Source organism: Elgaria multicarinata, chromosome 9, assembly GCF_023053635.1.
Source record: "Elgaria multicarinata webbii isolate HBS135686 ecotype San Diego chromosome 9, rElgMul1.1.pri, whole genome shotgun sequence".
Classification (NCBI taxonomy): domain Eukaryota; kingdom Metazoa; phylum Chordata; class Lepidosauria; order Squamata; family Anguidae; genus Elgaria; species Elgaria multicarinata.
In genome coordinates this window covers 85314147-85332433 of record NC_086179.1, presented here as the reverse complement: position 1 = coordinate 85332433, position 18287 = coordinate 85314147, and the positions used below count along the sequence as shown (strand labels likewise).

The 18287-nt window shown below is 43.5% G+C and overlaps 1 protein-coding gene across 1 annotated transcript in view; it reads right to left on the bottom strand.

Moving 5' to 3' along the window:
• Positions 1–9881, bottom strand: part of ITPR2 (inositol 1,4,5-trisphosphate receptor type 2) — a 286514-nt gene extending 276633 nt beyond the window's left edge. The window contains exon 1 of the mRNA XM_063134243.1: positions 9715–9881. Within this exon, the coding sequence (XP_062990313.1) occupies positions 9715–9806 (92 nt within the window). The 5' untranslated portion in view covers positions 9807–9881. The remainder of the gene's footprint in view (positions 1–9714) is intronic.
• Between the last annotated feature and the right edge of the window lie 8406 nt (positions 9882–18287).

Genomic DNA, 18287 nt, shown 5'->3' with positions numbered 1-18287 from the left:
TGACTTGTTCGGGGCCATCAAGTGAATGTTATTGTGGAGCCAAGACTTAGAACTGGGTCTCCTCAATCTTAAGGCCAACACCATACCAGCTCCCTTTTGCTCATCTGCTCTTTGAGCCATAAATGGAGGCTATTAGTTGCCCAGGGACTGCAGAATTTAAGGGAAGCACTCTCTGGTCCCATCTTTGTCAGCCAGGAGACCAAGGGCTATTGGGAGGTTGCATCTACTGCCTCCCAGGAAGAACATCACGACAAGGTGGAGACTCACCTGGCCCCATCCTTTTGCCAATAAAGGAGAAACAACATTTGCCTCTAACTCCAGTTGCTCTAGGGTCATAGAACCAAAAGGAAGCATCCTCTGGACCCATCCACCAGCTAGAGGACTCAGGGTTGCTGGGTTGCACACTTATGTATGAGGTGGCTTTTTGAGGGTTTGTATTATTACCACCTGTTGTAAGCTGCCTTGAGAATCATTTGATTGAAAGGCATGATGTAAATTGTCTAAAGGTGCAATCCTATGCATGTTTAGGCAGGAAAAAAAGCCTACAACTCCCAGCACGCCCCCGACAGCATTCAAGTTAGCAACTCTTCAGTGTTGCTCTTTATTGTTGGCGTATATTGCTAATAGGATTCATTTAACTGTGTTCTCAAGTGTTGTCAGGGAGCCTGTTGATGTAATGCACTCTTTCACTTCCTCAGGCAAGTTCACTTCTGCCATCTCCAGCCTTAAAAGCTGACAGCCGGGTTTCTAAGGGAGGTACAGCAAACAACCAAACTGTTTTGGGAGGGTGAAAATTCAACAGCAAGGGGAAGGAGATCAAGACAAGTGACATTCCACCGTACTTTGTGCTTGATCACATTTCCCAGCAGAATACAAATCCCAGGTCACTGTCTCTGTGAAAATGCTCTTAATATACTGCCGTCAAAGACCTTTATCGTGTTATGTGAAATGGTGCCACTACAAAGTGCTTACTGCCAGCTTTTTGACAGTTCCAGCGCCTTCAGCATCAGCCAGCAGGCCAAAATTAAACAGGTGAAGCATTGCCTAACACTTCATCTCTATGCCAAGAAAAGCTTTGGCTTCTCCACTTCTGCATGTCCGACTGCTGTTAAAGGAAGAGGAACAAGGACCACTAAAGAGCTGGTAAACACGAAAGTCACCTCCAACATCAGAGCGGAGCCAGGACGCATATATAAAATCAGCACTCTTTTTACACAAACGACAAAGCACACTGTCTCTCTTTTCTAAATGCCATAGAAAGGTAGATGGCATAAGCTTCTTCCCTCAATAGGGCTGACAGGTCGGCCCCACTGAGCCTCCTATCTCAAGCTCGCTACTTTAATTTCTGGTCCCCAACCATCATCTCACCCGCCACAGAGATTAGCCACTGGTTAGCCCTGCACCAAATCTACCCTCTGCTCCCTACAATAAACCAAAGGAGAAAAGAGCAACGCAGCATCTGTAGGTTGAGAGCAGAGTGTTGGGAGAGAAAGTAGCAACAAGGGAGAGGGCCTTTTCAGTGGTGGCCCCCCAATTATAGAATGATCTCCTCGACGAGGCTCACCTGGCGCCAACATTGTTATCTTTTGGGCACCAGGTCAAGACTTTTCTCTTCTCCTAGGCAGTTAATAACATATGCTGAGTTTTTTAACTGACACCAGAATAGTTGTTTTAAATGGATATTGTTGTTTTTATGCTTTTGATGGTTTTAAATTTTTGTATATTTGTTTTTAAAGTTCACTGTTTTTAACTTTTGTAAACCGCCCAGAGAGCTTCGGCTATGGGGCGGTATATAAATGTAATAAAATAAATAAATAAATAAATAAATAAATGTGCATCTGAAAGCTGCCTTTGGGCAAACTAGTTACAGACTTGTGCCCTCTTCACTAGCTTCAGCTGAAAAGCACAGATACAGAAGGGAGCAATTAACAGTGCAATCCTATGCATGTCTACTCAAACATAAGCCCCACTGAGTAAGTCACCGGGACTTACTCCAAGGTAAGTTATAATTTCAACCTACAACAGTCAAGGGAACCGGTTGGAGGATCTTCCATTCTGAGAAGAGGCTGAAGAATTTGGAGCTTAGCTTTAGGCAGGGAAAAACTTAGGGTAAGACATGGTAGATGTTTTATAACATGATAATGGGGCCTAGAGAGCAGATGTAATATTTTTCCGTATCGTGCTCATCAAACTGGGAGCACCTAATCAAATTGGCATTAGCAGTACGTTTAGAAGGCGATACTTCTTCACGCAGTGGTTACCCTGGGCATGGTTTAGAACAGGTGTTTAAGAAAAGAACACTAAACCACTGTCTGGGAGGGAGAAGTCAACAGGAAAACAGGAAGTATTTGTTAGAAGGAGGAACTAACGGATTTCAGCATAGAGTGTCTTATCATGTAATGCGGTGATGTTGAACCTCTTTCAGCCCGAGGGCCAAATGCAATTTCAAAGAAGCTCTCAGGGGCCGCATTGCAATAGTAGGTAGGGGCAAAAGGGGCAGAAATACCAAAAATACCAGCATACTTTAGCTTAAAGCTCTTAATGACAGTCTTAGGAGAGGCATATCAACCTTATAGAATGAGGAAAACACTGCGCAAAATCCAAGGAGAGCCAGTGTGGTGTAGTGGCTAAAGTGTTAAGACTGGGACTCAGGAGATCCGGGTTCTAGTCCCCACTCAGCCATGGAAACCCCCTCAGTGACTTTGGACCAGTCACAGACTCTCAGCCCAACCTACCTCACAGGGCTGTTGTTGTGAGGATAAAATGGAGCGGAGGAGGAGGATTATGTACGCCGCCTTGGGTTCCTTGTTGGAAAAAAGGTGGAATATAAATGTAATAATAAAAATAATAAAAAAAATGAACCATCAAAAGATTGGCGGTCAGGGAAGAAAGTGTGAGGCCCAGGAAGGGGGCGTGGCCGTCTGGGAAATCCCAGAGGGCCAGATGTGAACCCAAGGCCTGAGGTTTTGCACCCCTGATCTAATGAAGGGGTGCAGACAGAATATAGGCAGAATTTAAGTTTTCTCTGCAACGCTATCTCTTGACATAGTCATCTCAAAATACAGATTGTTTTTATACAATGCAGAATTTAAAATCGGATATCCCACTCCTACATTCTAGTAAATTGGCGGCTGTGGCTGCACCAGAGCTTACGCCAGCATAACTGGTTGGGCCCTAGCGCTCGTCCAGCAGCAGCCTCAAAAGTGTAACAGAGCAGTCGAAAAAGAGCTGGCTTAACAATGACAACCACTCCCCCAGAGCTCTTGGCAACGACACCGCCGCCCACCAATCGCAGCGTCGCTCGGAAACAATGCTCCCACGTCAGCCATGCGTGGAAGGCACTAGTCAACACACAGGGCCAGCAGGAATGCCGAGATGACATCAGAGGACGCATTCGTTTCCTCTCCCTTTATACCACACAACTCAAGCAAGCTGTCACAAGCACCCAGAGTTCGATCCCTCTCTCAGGCTTCCATAGCCCCACTTGACAGGAGGATGGTAGGTAGACCCCACAGGCAACTGATTTCCCAGGAGAAAAGGTTCAAGCCCCGCTGAGCTATCAAAACATCCACATAATTAACGTTCAAAACACGTTTTGAAGCAGAGTCCATAAAAGGTGGGGGGAGGTTCTAAGGACACTGGCTATCCTTCTTACTTCATGTTCAGACTAGGATGTTTGTAAAAAGCACGCTCCTTGTGCAGAATGGGTTTTTTTTTCCCAAGGAAAGTTCCCATCACCCGGTTCCTACTTGTCTTCTTGTATATACTCATCACTACTCTATAAACAGGAGTAGAGTGATGTAGATCACAGTCTCAGCTTCTAACGAAACACATCAGATCTGTTTTCCCTCGCTGTGGCTTCTGTGCTCCTGGACCAGCGCCTGCCTGGCTACTTGATTAAGTGCACAATCCTATGCACATTTAGCTAGAAAAAAAGTCCTACAACTCCAAGCATCCTCCAGCCAGCATAGTTGGCTTGGAAATGCTGGGAATTGTAGGACTTTTTTTTTTTATCTAAACGTGCATAGAATTGTGTTCCAATTGTCCCCCAGCACAGGGAGGGGGCACAGTCTTGTCCTCTCTATTGACTCCAATAGGAGAATTTTATTTTTGCAGAACTTAGGGGGAATACATAGACAGACATAGGCCCGGTTCACACATAATAGCAATCCAGTGTTGTTGTTTTAAACCCTGGGTTGTCATGAATGACCAAGCACACTAATTTACACTACTCAATCGTTCCCACATGGCTCCTCTATAAAACACAGGGCCGCTCTTTCCCCCCCAACAAACAAGAGTTTGAATCTGAAATTAAACCCTGGGTTCAAAAAGCGGCTTGTTGAGGATGAGATAAACGAGAGCTCCCAGTTCTGACATCACACTAAATGACCAACGAATGGAGTGTCCCTCAGTTGTCAAGACACTCCTGCAGGCAGGAGGAGACAAATGGGAGTGATTGAGCAGCATGAACTAGCATTGGTTCATGAATGTGCAAAGCAGTCCTTAAAGTGACTTCGCACATTCCCTCTCCCTAGGATCTAAGAAACTATATAGCCCTATTAAATAATAATAATAATAATAATAATAATAATAATAATAATAATAATACATCTATTTCTTACCCGCCTCTATACCTGACAAATAAACAATAAAATACATAAAAACGGAATTAAATCATAATATACATTGTTAAAAACATCCTAAAAAACATCCTAAAAACATCTTAAAATTCCACTGGATAGGCCTGCCGGAAGAGATCAGTCTTTCTAGCTTTCTTGAATGCTAGTAGACTGTTAAGTTGACGAGTCTCCTCCGGCAGGCCATTCCACAGTCTGGGAGCAGCAGAAGAGAAGGTCCTCTGGGTAACAGTTAGACAGGAATTTCAAACAGAGAATTCTCACCAAACGACAATTCACTGGGGATGTCATGACTGTTCAACCAGTATAAAACCAATATATGTTTATAGTGCAGATGTCTCCTGAAAGCAACTGTACCAGCGCTGTTTCCTGTTTGGGATGTGAATGTGTTTTGTTTTTCAAATAATAATAATAATAAAAACTTTTTCACTTCGGCTGAAATCTTTCATGAAATCAATGGGATTTCAGCAGCCTAATTGCAAACCGGAGAGCAGCCTTTACAGTTTGCTCGGTTACAGATGTTGGAATTTCACATTGTTGCAAAACCAAGCCACATACCAAATTGGATGGAGCTGCTTCATTTCAGGGTAAATCAATGGAATTTTCGTGATTCAGACAATCCATGAGACACTTCCACTGACTGGCTAATAAGCACATATGTTTCCTTTGGACTTAATACAAGTTCATGAAAACTGTTAAAAAGTTTTCCATTGACTTACAGTGAGAAAAGCAGACCTGTCTGTATATCATGCGAGGACAATAGACAATACAAATGCAGGCCCTCCTCTATTAAAATACTGCCCCAATTTGGGGTAGAAGTTAGGGATGCCTTTTAAAAAATAATAATGTTAGTGTTGATTAATAAAAAACCCTTGGATTTCTATAAGTTAAATCTCTGCATCTTTATAATGCACATGGATGTACATGGACACAAACCGCCAGTGTACTGTGCCTTTCCCATAACTGTTTATCTTCCAGATAGCAAATGTTGCTGCAGGTGTTCTGTGATAAGTTCAACCAGACACACTGTAAGAGCAAACATTCTCTTAACATTTTTAGCTTCTGTCAAAGTGTAAAGTGGGGAAGTGGGCTAGGCAGTGGTCCTCGGTATGACAAAAGGACTGTTAATGTACACATGTTCCCCTCTCTTACTCTGTGAAGTTCTAGAGGATATTTCTGAATCATCAATGCTATACATATGAAGCTTTTGCATGTTTTTATATACACTTCAAGTAAACAAATGGGCTAAAGAAAATCTCTTTTACTATGGCCATCTGGAAAGACAGAAAGGCATCATTAAGCAGAGAGAGAGGGGGGAGAGAGAATGAGTAGCTGTTTACGGACCCATTAAAATCACAATTTAAAGGCTAAACAAATATGAAATTTGACAAGTGTGCTAGAACAGTGCTTAATAAGTTAATTATTACAAAGATGAGCACAGGATGAAGTATCTTAAGACTCCATTGATTTCAATTGAATTTCGCATTCAAATCTCAGGCCTTAACTTTTCTTAAATGTGCTAGATTGTGTCCAAATTCTGAATGTCTTTGACCCCATTCAGACAACACGCTAAGCCATGCTGCTTAACCAGAAAATGGTTAACAGAATGCTTAACAATGGTTTAAGGTGTCGTCTGACACACGTTTTCTCTAACCATCTGCCCCGTTAACCATGAGTGGTTAGGCTCACTAAGGAAAAATTAACCACAAAAGGGTTAAAAGTGTTGTCTGCAAGCATTCCACATGCAGCTAGCGTTAACCGCAGCAGAACATGGTTAAGCTAACCACAAAGCCCAGAGTGTCGTTTGAACCAGGCCAATGAGTCTTCATCCAGAATTGGACAATAGTATGGCTAGTGTGAACCGCCCAGAGAGCTTCGGTTATTGGGTAGTATAAAAATGTAATAAATAAGTAAATATGGCTATGCAACCACTTCTTCCAGGGATTTCAAACAGTCATCTGTTTATTTTTCAAAATAATGTAAATTATTCTAAAAGTATTAAATTTGAATTTGCAGATAGATAAATGCAGCTTCATCCTGTAAGAATGTGGATACCAAATACCAGAATCAGTTAAATCATCTTCAAGTAAAGGCATATTCAATTCAGTGCTATGCATCTTCACTTGAAGGTAAAATAGAACCACCTTGCTGAACCTAAGCAGGTCTGAGTCTGGTCAGTGTTTGGAGGGGAGACCTTGAGTTCCACAATGGAAGAAAGGTGGGATATAAATGTAATAAATAACTAAATAAGCAAATATTAAGTAGTCACATTTTTAAAAGGATGCTTAAATACTTGCAAACACAGAAGTAAAAAGTACTTCCCACAACCATGTCAGGAAGCTATGCACTTCACCGAATGAGAGCATTATTTTCAAGAGCAAAAGTATTTGTTTGGGGGCAAATCAGTACCCCTGTTCTTTAAAATACCTTTCAAACATGATGAAAAGACAGCAATGGAATAAAGCATTTAAATGCTTAGCACCACTCCTAAAAAAAATCCAAAACATGACAAATGTTTGTTGGCTTCATTTTTTATGACATAGTGATTCTCATTCAATTGCTTTAAGGCTCCCTGGAATGGCTTGGGTCAAGGGTTGTGATAAATCAAGTTGCATCCAGACTAGCCAATTCTAGTGCTAAACTTAAAGTTGGTGGCATGGAAACATACCTCTAGAAAGCAGTACCAATCACTGCCCAAGATCATGTGTGAAAACTGTCTATAGACTATACAATTCAGGATTGTATTCAATGTTTGTCCTACTTAGAGTAGGCCCATTGAAATGAAAGGGGCTTAAGTTAAACTAATATTGGAAACTGCAAAACAGGGGTTTATTCTTTTTAATGCTCCCCAATTAAAATAAAAAGCTGCACATAGAAAGTTAGCATGTCAGGGGAAAGAAAGCGTTTTATACATAAGGAAGCAGCCATACAGTAATGGACTGGCCAGGCCACCTGCAGACTCAAATCATACAGGCCAGGAACAATTTTGACACCTCATTTACTGTTTGTCTAAACCAGTGGTTCTCAACCTGGGGCACTCCAGATGTGTTGGACTGCATCTCCCAGAATGCCCCAGCCAGCTGGCTGGGGCATTCTGGGAGTTGTAGTCCAACACATCTGGAGCGCCCCAGGTTGAGAAAGGCTGGTCTAAACTGTCCTCGGGGCGTTCCATTTGCATCAGAACTGCTAGTCTATTTAGACATACACTAGACGTAGGGGGTGGAGGTGGGGGTGAAATGACATAAAATCTTCAAACCAGTGCCAGGCCAGTTTGTAACATAACAATCCAAGTGCGGAGAAGCCTTGAGGCTTGAAAGGTACCGTTATCAATGTGTTACAGCTATACAGTCCATTTTCCCTTGGATCGGTTTATGGCGCTGACTGTTTATATATTTATGAAGTACATAAAAAACTTCAGAGCAGCTCTTATGTCAACAGTGGCATAATGGCAGATACATAATCTTTCACTATTTTATCTTTCTCTGGTGAACTAGGTTTATGCCATGGTAACTGTTATTATTACATCATAAAGGCATGACAGGTTGATTGTGTTAAAAGGTTATCATAAAGCTGCGACTGCAGAGAGCCGGGCTGTTGTTGCTTTAATATCATGAAAGCAGAAACCTTCAATAAGAGGTAATCTTATGCAAGAAGCCACCAGCTTGAAAACTGCCACCTCAATTGACTTGCATAAATCCTTGCTTGTCATACCCATGTGGACAGGCTCTAGATCATGTTTAAGAGGCTAAATTCTTTGGAGGAGTGAGCAGAACATTTTTTTAAAAAAATGCATCTCCCATCATGGGAATGTGCTTCAGATGGTTGAATGATCTCTTAATGCACTCACACGTGCAAGTATAAACTGGCTATTTGGGCAAGGAAAATCTGTGCAGTCAGTTAGATGTATGACAGTTAAAATTGACATAAGGTAGGCAGAATCCTCTTCTTCTTTTTTAAGCCGGACTTGAAAAGCGATAAACATTCATGATGAGGCCAAATTCCCTCTCACGAATCATTTCTGAATTCAAAGGGTTTCACATTTGACATGCAAAGTATTTCATAGCCTCTCCTGGGTTATTTTTGCACACCTATGAACATTGTTGATGTGGGATTTAAACACTGGAGAGGGACAGTTTGAATCAAGGGCACATTCTACCAAATGTGGGCATGAGATTCAAATTATGGGCGAAGGGAACCCAAAATCCAATCTCATGATCACTTGTGACAAATGGTCTATGGTTATATTTTATTTTAGAGCTTCTCCTTCAGCACCTATGCGCCTAACAGATAGATGGCACTAAATAAGAGTTCAAACCCCAGTACCGCTGGAGCAGCAGCAGGAAAATAAGCAGTTATAGTAGCTCATGTGTGCTTACTCAAAAATGAAATAAAATGGGCTTACTTCTAGTAATCATGTTTAGGATTGGGTTGCAAGGGCACAATCCCACCAAAGGCATGCCCATTTGAGTCCCCCTGATCTCCAGGGCAAACAGAAGCACATGATTAACCAATTCCAGCAAGCCCTAAAAGCACCTAGGCACGTCTACTCAGAAGTAAGTCAAGCTAGATTCAATGGGGATTTCTTTCCAGGCAAGCGTTTATAGGACTGCAGCCTTAGCAGTGTTTATCTTTTGCTGGGTTGTGCCCTTTCAATAGGACCGGTGTGCAGCTGCAGATGGGACAGATGCATGCACTGCAGCAGCATTCTGGTGGATGATGGGGTTTGTAGTTCAGCACATCTGGAGGGGGTTAATCACTTCCTGATTCCCCCCCCCTTTTCTCTCTGGCACCCAGCAACCAAAGCCTCTCAGAGCTGCGGCCGCTGCCTAAGTCGACCACATTCCTCTCCAGCTGTTGTTTCCTGTGTGTTATAACTTCATGTCCTCTTTCTCGCTTCCCCTTCAAAGTCAAAGAAGGCTGACACTGATAGGTCTCCAGAAATCGAAAGCAAGCAAGGGCTAACATAGCGCATGAGGCACTTCTAGCAAAGCAAGACAATATGCACCCGTTGAAGGCACGGCGCCCCCAGATTTCTTCCCCTCCCCGGGCGGAGTCGCCCAGTTCACACGATCCTTACCCCAAGGTGCTGATGAAGCCGTTGACCGAGCCCTCGGCATAGAGGGAGACGATGTCTCCGATGTACAGAAAGCTGGACATTTTGTCAGACATCTTGACTCATTTTCGGCAACTTTTCCCCCACATAAAACCCCCACATAAAATCCTTTTAGATAATTCCCATTTTTAAAAAAAGGTTCAAAACCAAAGTGAGATCACCAGCGGTCAGTCCACTTGCAAAGAGCGCCAGCTGGTGGCGAGCGGGGCCTCCAAGGAGATGCTGCCAAACGGGGTCCCACGCGCGGTGGCCCCCCGACCCGTGTGCTTGCTTCTGGGCTGCCACTTTGCACAAAACCACTCTCGCGCGCGCGCCCCGCGTCTGTCTTCTAAGCCGCAGGAAATACGATCCGTGCTGCTGCTTCACTGCTCCGTCCCTTCTCTTTTCCTTCTCCTTCCCCTCCTGCTTTAAACTTCTTTTTAAATCCACTTCGCTTGCCTTGCACTCCACTCCTCCACCACCACCCCTCCTCGTTTTGTTTTTAAATAGATTTTCTTCCCTTCTCTTTTCCTCGCTTCTTTTGCAGCTCCTTGCGCTGCTCCCGCGGTTTGATTTCTCCTACTTTTTTCTTGCCCTAAACTGAAACTTGCAAAAAAGAAAAGGAAAAAAAGCTGCTTCCCATTGAGCCAGCAAAGGAGGACGGGTTCCCAACGGCGATCCAACCAATCGCGGGAGCCGAGAGGACAGCCGGGGCGGGGCGACGGGAGGGAAAAGATATAGGAAGAGAGAGGCAGAAGAGAAGTGGGCGAAGCGAAATGCCCCCGAGGTGTGTGCGATGCGAAGCGAGCTTGCCTTCAACGGCTCCGGCAGAGCTGGGGAGATGATTCATGCAGACCTCTCTCGGATCACTTAACACAGAGGCAAAATCTGGAGGGATCGCCTTGCGGGGCTGTTGTTGCTGCCCAAAACAAGATTGGCCCGGTTCAGACAACACGCTAAACCATGCTGCGTAACCACAAAATGGTTAACGGAATGCCTTGACCTTAATGCATCCCCTTAACCATTTTGTGGTTAAGCAGCATGGTTTAGTGTGTTGTCTGAACCAGGCCAGTATCTTGGGACACCTTAAAGATGGCCACGTTTGTTCTGGCGGAAGCTTCCGCATGCTCTTTATCAGGGGGATGAAGTGTTAGCCTTGAATTTAAGGTCAATACTTCATGCCTCTGATGAAGCGGAGCGTGTCCGCGCGCGGAAGCTTATGTCAACATGTATTTGTTCGCCTTTAAAGTGCCCCCGGGCTTACTATGGTTTTTACTGATGCAGGATGCTCTCAGAGGAAGCTCTTATATGCCCCCTACATGGAATTTTACAGGGGTTCAGGCGACGTCTCCCACTCGAAACCCTCTGTTTTGTCACAGCTTCTTCCATCTTAACGCAGAAAATCTGTTAAGAAAGCTTGGGGAAAAGGAGAGGGAAGGGATGATAAAGGTGTACAAAATTATGCGTGGGGTGGAGAATGTGGCTAGGAGACATTTTTCTCTCCCATAATACTTGAACCCAGGGTCATCCCATGAAGCTGATTGGTGGGAGATTCAGGACAGATAAAAGGAAGTGCTTCTTTGCACAGCGCATAGTTAAGCTATGTAATTCGCTACCGCAAGATGTAGTGATGGCCACCAGTTTGGATGGCTTTAAAGGGGGTTGGATAAATTCCTGGAGGAGAAGGCTATCAATGGCTACTAGTCCTGATGGCTATATGCTACTTCTAGTATCAGAGGCAGTAAGCCTAAGTACGCCAGTATCTGGGGAACATGGGTGGGAGGGTGCTGTTGCACTGTGTCTGGCTCGCGGGTCGCTGGTCGACAATTGGTTAGCCATTGTGTAAACAGAGTGCTAGAGTAGATAGACCCTTGGTATGATCCAGCATAGCTCTTATGTTCTTATCGAAATAAAAGATGGGATAGCTACACAATGCCTTCTGTTAGTGCCAAATTGCAGAGGGGTGGCAAAAACCACTGCAGCAAAACCAACCAAGAGTCCTGAGGCACATTAAAAGTTCCATCCGACAAGCGTTTTATTGCACACTCATTACTGGGCACTCACGGAGTTTGCTCAGGTCCCTCACATGATGTTGTCTGCCTCCCGCGTGCTTTCCGTCCCTTCTGGTCTTCCTTGTGTGACAACCCCCTCCCCCCACCCCACCCTGGTTAAGTCCAATGTGTTTTTAAAAACAGAATTGCTGCTCTCTCCTGCTGTGTGCAGCGCTATTAGGACAGCGGACTACTCCTGTTCTGAGTAGACGAAGATGCAAGTTCATCTTGCATCTTCCCTTGTTCACAACTTATGGATCTGTGGTGGTCAAAGATTATGCAGAGTTTGCAGTTTTTTCATCCTCTGCAACAGCATCAATGATAGATGGGAACAAGTTTGAGAGATTCCCCATGGTCTCAACTAATATTTAAAGATCTGAGAGGGGCATATCCATGGCTGTGATAACATTTCATCCCTGAATTTATTTTTAAGGGAACAGAATGTGTGTTCTCTATTGGCTGGATCATCATGGAAACACTTCCTACTTTGGATCCTTCTGCCTGTCCTCTTAAATTCAGTAGTGATACCCAGCCCATCAACGATGACCTTAGTTTCCACGAGAAGTCCTGCTCAGGAATCATTCAACCATTAGATTTCCTCCAGGAAGCTCCTAACATGTTGCACCCCTTCTTCCATGGCAAATTTAGTTCCTTCGAGAAGTTTGCTTTGGATATGTATGGACTGCAAAATCTTGTACCACACTGTAGTCAGAAGACTTCAAGTCCTTCAGGTCCTGCTTGTGGGATCCTGGTCAACAGCTGGATGAACCGCTATATGAACAGAATGCTGGACTAGATGGACCCTTGGTCTGATCCAGCATGGCTCTTCTTAAGAATGAATTGGAAGGATTGCATCCTGTCAGTAAGTCCAGAAAATTGGCCCGAGTTTTTGTTATCAAATCCAATTCATTGGCAATTTCAAAGAGGGACTCCTGCACCCCTTTATGATTTTTCACAAGGGGTCAAGCAGCATTTATTCGTGAACTCCATCTCATTGCTGATATGGTTTGGAGAGAGAGAGTACTCCAGTTTCATGAAGAACATTCCATTTTGCAGGACTGCATGAAAATACTGTGTATAGCTTCTGAACATTTCCAAAATATAGTTTCACTTCTGGGCTCTTCTCCATGGCATGGGCACCACTATACCAGTTTCAAGGTTGCAGTTCAGTTCTTACTGTAGAAAGGAACATCCCACAATCATCAGACTCTAGGATAGAATATGTTCCCTGAAATGGTAAAATTTTACTCTGTGGGAAACAGGGTAACGTCAAGCAGAACTTGCAACACTTTACTCCACTTCTCCTTCTCTGAATGTCTGGCATTTTCAAGAGCATAGTCAATGGCTCCTTTCCCATCAAGAACATTTGCAAGGTCTTTCCACTGTGAATCATGTTGAAGATAACTAGAACATGCCTTGTGTCATTTCACTTTATCGTACAGTTTCCTCCAATTATATACAACCATATGGCAGAATGTGAAATGATAAAGGTCTTGATTTTTGTTCAGCTCTTGGAAGAGACAGCATGGAAAGCAGAATGGGCCAGCTGCCTGATGGGTCCAAATGAGCTAATCCTTTTTCACACTCACCATCAGAAAGAGTCTTGCAGGAAACAGATGTAGGGAATGAAGATTTGACGGAATCATGTGGGAAGTTGCATGTTTATTTATTTAATTTATTCATTGCATTTATATACCACCCCATAGCCAAAGCTCTCTGGGTGGTTTACAAAAGTTAAAAACAGTAAACATTAAAAACAAATATACAAAGTTTAAAAACATAAAAAGCTATTCTGAGGTCCGTTAAAAACAAACAAACTCAGGTCATGTTGTTAAATACTGTTAAATGCCTGGGAGAAGAGAAAGGTCTTAACCTGGTGCCAAAAAGATAACAATGTTGGCACCAGGCAATCCTCGTCGGGGAGATCATTCCATAATTGGGGGGCCACCACTGAAAAGGCCCTCTCCCTGTTTGGGTCGTGGACGCAATGAGTTTTCTTTGCAATCTCTCAAGATGTCCCCAGGAGGTTGGCTCATTCGATAACATTTTCTGAAGCTCAGGAGTAGATCCAGAATCCAGATCAATTGTCTATTTTTTTCTCATCTGGTGCTATGTCCACTTCAGCTTGCACTACCAAACCACCCAACTTGTTTTCAAATTCTCCTATTGCATTGCTTGCTTTCCTTGTGACATTTTCACAATCAAAATATTCCTTTTTCCCTACAAGTGCTACGTCTCCTGCTGCATTACCTATTCCACTTCCAACTAATTTATTTCCTTTCACCACCCATCCAGACTGATCCAGTCTCTTCCTCACCTTTCTGCCCTGAGGTTCTTTTCTCCTTTGTCTCTTTCTTTTTTGCTATCCTGGACTGATAAGATGTGCTTCATTTTTTTTCTTACACAGGGTAAGTCCTACATATGTTCACCAGGTTTTAACATGGTTTTAACTGTTCTAATTGTTTTTACTGCTTTTAAATTACATACTGGTTTTAACTTGATACATGGTTTAATTTGTTTTTAGCTGTGTATCTTTATTGCTTCATATTGTATGATTTTATCTGTATGCCGCCCTGAGATCCTAGTGATATTGGGCTGGATACAAATGTTTTAAATAAATAAATTACGTGGATCAGATACAGATGCACTACAATGCCCACTTTATTCTTTGTTGCAAAACAGACAGGAACGTTCTTTCCATCCACACTCTCGTGTAACTGGCCATGCCCAACACCTTCTTACATAGCACAGGGGAGGGCAAGTTTTTTGGGCTGTGAGCACATTTGACCACTTGAGAAACTGTCCCAGGCACCAACCACAAGATGCTTGTCATAGGAGGCATGGCAAAGAGCAAGTAACTGGCCCAAAAGACTGAGTACAAGCATACAACTCCCCTTTAAAACAGCTCCACTGGCTTCCAGTCTGTTTCTGGGCACAATTCAAAGTGCTGGTGGTTATGACCTATAAAGCCCTATATGGCTTGGGTCCAGGTTATCTGAAAGACCGTATTCTCCCTTATGAGCCTGCCCGTGCTTTGAGATCTTCTGGAGAAGCCCTTCTTTCAGTCCCACCATCTTTACAGATGCGCTTGGTGGGAACATGGGAGAGGGCCTTCTCAGTGGCTGCTCCAGTGCTTTGGAACTCTCTTCCCGGGGAAGCTAGACTGGCTCCCTCCTTGATGGGCTTTCGGAAGCAGGCTAAAACTTGTTTGTTCCAGCAGGCCTTTGGAGAGTAATTTGGTCCTCCATCTATGTTAATGATTTATAATTTTGTTGTGTATTTTAAACATTTTTTTTTTACATTTCTTTTCCTAGGTTTTACAATGTATGTTTTAAACTTTGTAAGACCGCCTTGAGGCCCAGTATTAGGCAAAAGGCGGGATACAAATAAATATAATAATAATATAATAATACAAGGTACAGGTGGACTCTGGGCCCCACTACACTAAACAGCTTCTTCGAACCCACAGTTCTCAGCACTAAAAGAAGCCTATTTCACTGCAATCCCAACTGCTGGTAAGATAATAATGTGTTAAAAAAAATAGGTGGAAAGGTGTCCTCTGGCTCAGTGGTGTCTGCAAGCACCACATTGACTACCCATGATGTATTATCATTAAAATAACTTGTGTTTTCCTTTGCTAAAGGTTTTAGCTAGGAAAACATATATCTAAATATGAGGGGGGTGGGTTCCCTCTGAAGAAAATGCAGCATGTAATCTCAGAAACCAACAGAAATGTATGGCTTATTTGTCTAAATGAACTGGCTCTAGAATCTGAATAACTGCTGGAAAAAAGGTGGTGGTTTGTAAAACCTATAATTAGGCCAGAGGCAGTAGGAGAGGCTGGTGAGTCAATCAACAGTTTTCCAATTTTTAGTTTTTTGTTTTTAATCTTTTGTTCAAAGGCAAGAAGATAACTTGGCTTTCTGTTACAAAGACTGTCAATGGGGGTAGGGCGGACCTCCATCAAACACACAATTAAGCTGTGTTCAGACAACATGATAGTCAATGGTGGGGTAATAATCAACTCAACAGAAGTTTATGTAGTGGGTACTCCCCACACAATACAATAATCAACTGTGGTGTGGACTAGGATCAGCGTTGAGTTGATTATTAGTCCACACTGAGATCACTCACTTATCCTCTGCCCCCTTAGTCCTTTCGCTAGTATCCCATCAGCCACTGCGGCCAAAAATCTATTCTGCCAGCTGGACTAGAGCAGCTGCCGCCACTCTGACTGCTCTTGCCTTGAGACTCTGTGGCTGACGAAATAGCCAATGGTGCTCTCCACACAACATGATAACCGATGGTGATTCAGATAGCCAACTCTGCACAGCACTGTTTGTGTTGGTTATTTCAGCCAAATAACCAGGGGTGTTGGTTACAAAACTCTCAACACACAACATGATAATCCATGATGGGTTAAAAAACCAACAGTCAACTATTTAAACTACCATTGGTTATCGTGTTATCTTAGTGTAACTGTTCAAATAAATAATACCCAGTGCCAAAATAGCCTATTAGATTTTATGTGAAAAGCCAAGGGCAGATATTACATTTGTACCCCTCTCTTCCTGCAATTAATCCAAATTGGTCATTGGCATATTCGCATTTCAGGACACATGACACAGCGGTCCATTCGCCGCAGCGCTGGGTTTTTAATGCAATAATGCGCATATTTGCATTTGTGATTTACTGCGACTTTTGGATCAACGTCTGAGTTTGCACCGCATTATAGTTATGTGTCATTGGGGGAGTTAAATCACATTTTGACATGTGGGTGGAGCTTTCAAGGCAGGACAAAATGATTGGCCGATTTCCCGCCTTCCCACCTGTCGTGTCCTCTGGCTCCCTCGTTCCTTCCCACCATTTTCATTTTAAATTATATGATTCTGTGGAGCTCTGCAGATAGAGCTTATAATATTAAAACAGAGGGGGGAACAGGCAGCCAGAGGGAGGAGACGTGTTCAGTCCCCATCTCGCTCCTTGGAGAAAAGCCTCCTTTGCCACCTCGTTCCTTCCCCCTCCCTCGGATTTTCTCTTATATGAATCTGTGGAGATCCGCCAATGAAATTTATAGCTTCGGTCCTCTCTCCTCTGTAGCACTGTATCATCGTATGTGCGCATTAATAACTGCACTACAAAAAAAATCAGGAGATACATCGCTGTTGCTGCTGCAGTGTGACGCTCTTTACCTAGATTCGAATCAACAAAAATTCGGGTTTATATTCAATGAGGAGCAATCCCGTTGTCATATAGATGGGGGCCTGGTGTAGCACAGTGGCTAAGAGCATGACTCAGTCACTGGGAGTTCCCCAGTTAAACTCTTGTTCCAGTCACAAACTCACTAGCCGAACTTTGACAAACTATAATCTCTTAGCTTCAGCTTTACTTCTGCAATTTGGAGGTAAGAATACCTGCTGACTTTAGAGGACCATTGTAAGAATTTCTGACATAACGTATAACAAGCACTTTGAACCTTTGAAACGTGCTGCAAAAATGCAAAGTATGATTGTGATCTGAACTTCAGCATGGCTAAAGAGTAATGTTCCAAACCAGCAAGAGTGGTGACTCGCTTCTCAGTGTGTGTGCGTGTTTCTTGCTGCAGCGGGAACTGAAGATACAAATCAGTTGAGGGTGCTGGATACCAGTGGCCTTCAGCACTGTAATGGAGATGTGGACTGAACTGGATCTGACAAATAATTCTTTACTGCATAGCAGATTCCCACCTGCATGTGGGTGGGGACGCACATCCCCTTTTGCCACTGCTGGGGGTACTGTTGCTGGATGCATCTGCAGCTGGATTGGGGCCCGAATCTAGATTAAAGGTTCAAGAACCCTGTTGAGGGTACCCTGTTGAGCCCCAGAAACCAATAACTCATACTTCTTTTATCAAGCTATTCTCAAAAAGTCAACACAGTGGCAGCAATGCATGAAGAGATTGCAACCCCTCTCCAGCTTCTGTAATCTGGAAAACTTTCCATTATATAGTGGTGTACATGAGGCATGTCCTCATACTGGGCAGGTTATCAGTTCAAATCAAGTTAAAATCACCACAGCACTTTGTGCTGAGAGAACAGGTGCCCTGACTTTACTGAGGGATTTCTCGTCAGAGGAGGAGCTGCAGACCTTGGAGCTCCAGGAACAGGCAGCTTCAGAGAATCCTAAGGCTGCAGATCAGTCTCCTCAAGAGGCAGAGGGTTTGGCTTTTGCAGAGAGAGATGTTGAGCCACCACCTAGCCCCCAAGAATGCCAGTGCCTAAAGATACAGGCTAAGACAGTAGCCAGGTGAAGGAATACCTGCTTGCAGAGAAGACTCCTCAGGAGTAAAGGCGTCCTCATGAGCAAGACTGTCTTCACAAGTAAGACTTCTGCCAGGAGGCCTAGGATGGCTTTTTAACAGAGCCTTTGATGGCTAAATCCACCAGCCTGCACACTGTCTTGTTTTAATTGGATTTTACTGTTTTAAAATTTCATATTGGTTTTAACATATTAACGGTTTAATTTGTT